The sequence below is a fragment of the Harpegnathos saltator genome, unplaced genomic scaffold (assembly GCF_003227715.2).
Source record: "Harpegnathos saltator strain DR-91 unplaced genomic scaffold, Hsal_v8.6 scaffold176, whole genome shotgun sequence".
Taxonomy (NCBI): Eukaryota; Metazoa; Arthropoda; class Insecta; order Hymenoptera; family Formicidae; genus Harpegnathos; species Harpegnathos saltator.
Window position 1 is genome coordinate 820519 of NW_020229957.1, and position 2645 is coordinate 823163.

At 37.0% G+C, this 2645-nt stretch overlaps 1 protein-coding gene across 1 annotated transcript; it reads left to right on the forward strand.

Annotated features, from left to right (window-relative positions):
• Nucleotides 1-1284: 1284 nt before the first annotated feature.
• LOC105185907 (transposable element Tc1 transposase) lies at nt 1285-2316 on the forward strand. The gene has a single exon (XM_011145764.2). It carries the CDS (start codon nt 1285-1287, stop codon nt 2314-2316), a length of 1032 nt encoding a protein of 343 aa, XP_011144066.2.
• Nucleotides 2317-2645: the final 329 nt, after the last annotated feature.

Consider the following 2645-nt stretch of genomic DNA (forward strand, 5'->3'; position numbering starts at 1 on the left):
CAATTTCATGCAAAAATAATAGATTTCTTTTTACTACACCTGATATATGCACCTGTTATAAAAGCTATCTTCTGGAGTCAACATAGTCTTAATATTATTTGCAATGCAGTGCAAGAAATAATTTTAGATATCCCTTAGGAAAAATTACTTAAGATGTTCCAATTAACTTAAAGTTACTTAGAGTTACCTAAAGTTACTTATAGCTAACTATAAATTACTTACAGTTAACTATAAGTAATTTGAAAATTTAAAGTAATTTTTCCTAAGGGATGTGAGAAAAAATATGTAACAAATAAGAAACTAAAAATGATAGAATAAAGAGAGAAATGCAAAAAGGAAAAAAAAGCAAGGTAAATATATAGAAAAGGGTACATCCCACCGATTTTTTTCATTTTGAAATATTTTATAAAGAATGAAATTCTGAGTGACTTTTCTTAATATAATTATATAGAGGTCCCTTATAGTTTTTGAGATATTTGATTTTAAAGTTTTATAATTGTACGTTGAAGTATATTTGAAGTAGACAAGCAGTTTTCATTTACTTTAAATATAGGGAACAGTACATATAAGCGAGAGAGGGGGGCTCTGCTCGGTATTTCAAATTCGATAATCTTATTTACAATTCTATCGAATAATTATTTTGCTCATCATATTTTGACTGTTATACACAGTCTGTCCCAGATCCAATGAGACTGGTCTAAAAAAAATACAAAGCGTTTATTATTTTGATTTTTTATTCTTGTTTATTCAAAATAGTCTCCTTCTGAGTCAATACAGCGCTGAAAACATTCAACAAATTTTTTGAAACATTTTTTATACTCATCAGCTGGAATGGCCTTTAGTATGGCAGTCGAAGTCTTTTAGTTGACCGGGATGGTATCGAAACGATTTCCTTTCATCGCCAATTTCAGTTTGGGAAATAGCCAGAAGTCGCACGGAGCCAAATCAGGTGAATACACTGGATGATCGATCGATAACAATGATGCCTTTTTTGGTCAAGAATTCACGTACAGTACCGGCCAAAAATATATCACCTTCAGGGTTTTTGACCATAACTTCTTTCACAGTAAAGAAAATAAATTCAAATTTTTACAGCAGATAGCTGGTATCATGTACACTGTGTGTGTAATGTATGAGAAAATTTTACATAATATACTATGATTTTCAAAGTTATTTATTGATTGTCCCAAAATCGTCCGTTGACAACCTTTGTGTACTCGTTATGTTCATGTATTCTGTCGCTACTTCTACACGGCTGTAAACATTAGTTTAGTATCTTAGAAGATGGCGAAGACTTGTGGTGTTCGAAATGTGGACGAACGACAACGGAAAGCTATCGTAGAGGGTCGCAAACAAGGACGGACGCATAGAGAACTCGCCCAGCAATGTGGCATTTCCAAATCAGCGGTGACCAAGTTGCTTAAGCGTTTAAAGGTTCAGGAAGGTTCTATTAATAAGAAAACACGTGGCCGACCGCGTTGTACTACTTCTCTCGTCGATCGCAACATTTTGCGTACATCTCGTAGCAACCCACATCTCACGGCGCCGGATATTGCTAAAGAAATATTGACTCCAGGACAGTCTAATCCATCTGTACGTACCATACGCCGTCGCCTGCAAGACGCAGGACTACATGGTCGAAGACCTGTGAAGAAGTCATTCATTTCTGCGAAGAATCGGAAAGCGCGAGTAGAGTGGTCCAAAGCACACCTTAACTGGACATCACGGCAATGGTCTGACGTTCTCTGGAGCGATGAAAGTAAGTTTATGCTGTTCGGTAGTGACGGAATAAAGTGGGTTCGTCGTCCTGAAGGCAAACGTTTTGACCCCAAATACCAACTTCCTACAATGAAGCATGGAGGCGGTTCGGTTATAGTGTGGGGTGCTTTTTCCGCAAAAGGAATGGGTCCCCTTCATAAAATCGACGGCATCATGGATCAAACAGTGTACATTAACATCCTCCAGAATGTAATGCTTCCATATGCAAAACGTTTCCTTGGTCGCGGTTTCATCTTCCAACAAGACAATGATCCGAAACATCGAGCAGTTAAAGTGCAGGAGTGGTTCCGACGCCATCGCGTAATTCTCATGGATTGGCCAAATCAATCGCCCGATCTAAATATTATAGAATCGTTGTGGGAAGAGTTGGAGAGACGTTTGGCAGGAAAGCGAGCTACGAATGCGGCCCAGAAATTCTCCCAACTTGAAGAAGAATGGAAAAAGATCCCTCAAGCTACAATCGACGCACTCATTGATTCCATGCCCAGACGTTGTCAAGCTGTAATCGATGCAAAAGGCTTTGCTACAAAATACTAGAGTTATTTAATTTAAATTATGAATTTGGTGTTCCTCTGTTGACATTGAACATAGTTATGGCTATTTAAAGTTTACTATTCATTTTCACGTACTTTGGACATTTGAAATAAAGTTATTTTTTTCATGAGTTGTTTATATTATTTGATGAAAAGTACTTTGTTCGGTAAGCTACACCTGTTGTCAAAACATGTTATGACCTAATAGATATCGATACACTTTAAACCAAGTTATGCTAAAAAATCTTAAAGGTGATATATTTTTGGCCGGTACTGTACCATGATGGCTTTGTGCGATGGTGTTCATTATCGTGCAACAAAAACCAACTGCCT

Bases quoted from the DNA above. Each gene is read 5' to 3' on its own strand.
- LOC105185907 (XM_011145764.2), top strand. From the start codon at position 1,285: ATGGCGAAGACTTGTGGTGTTCGAAATGTGGACGAACGACAACGGAAA.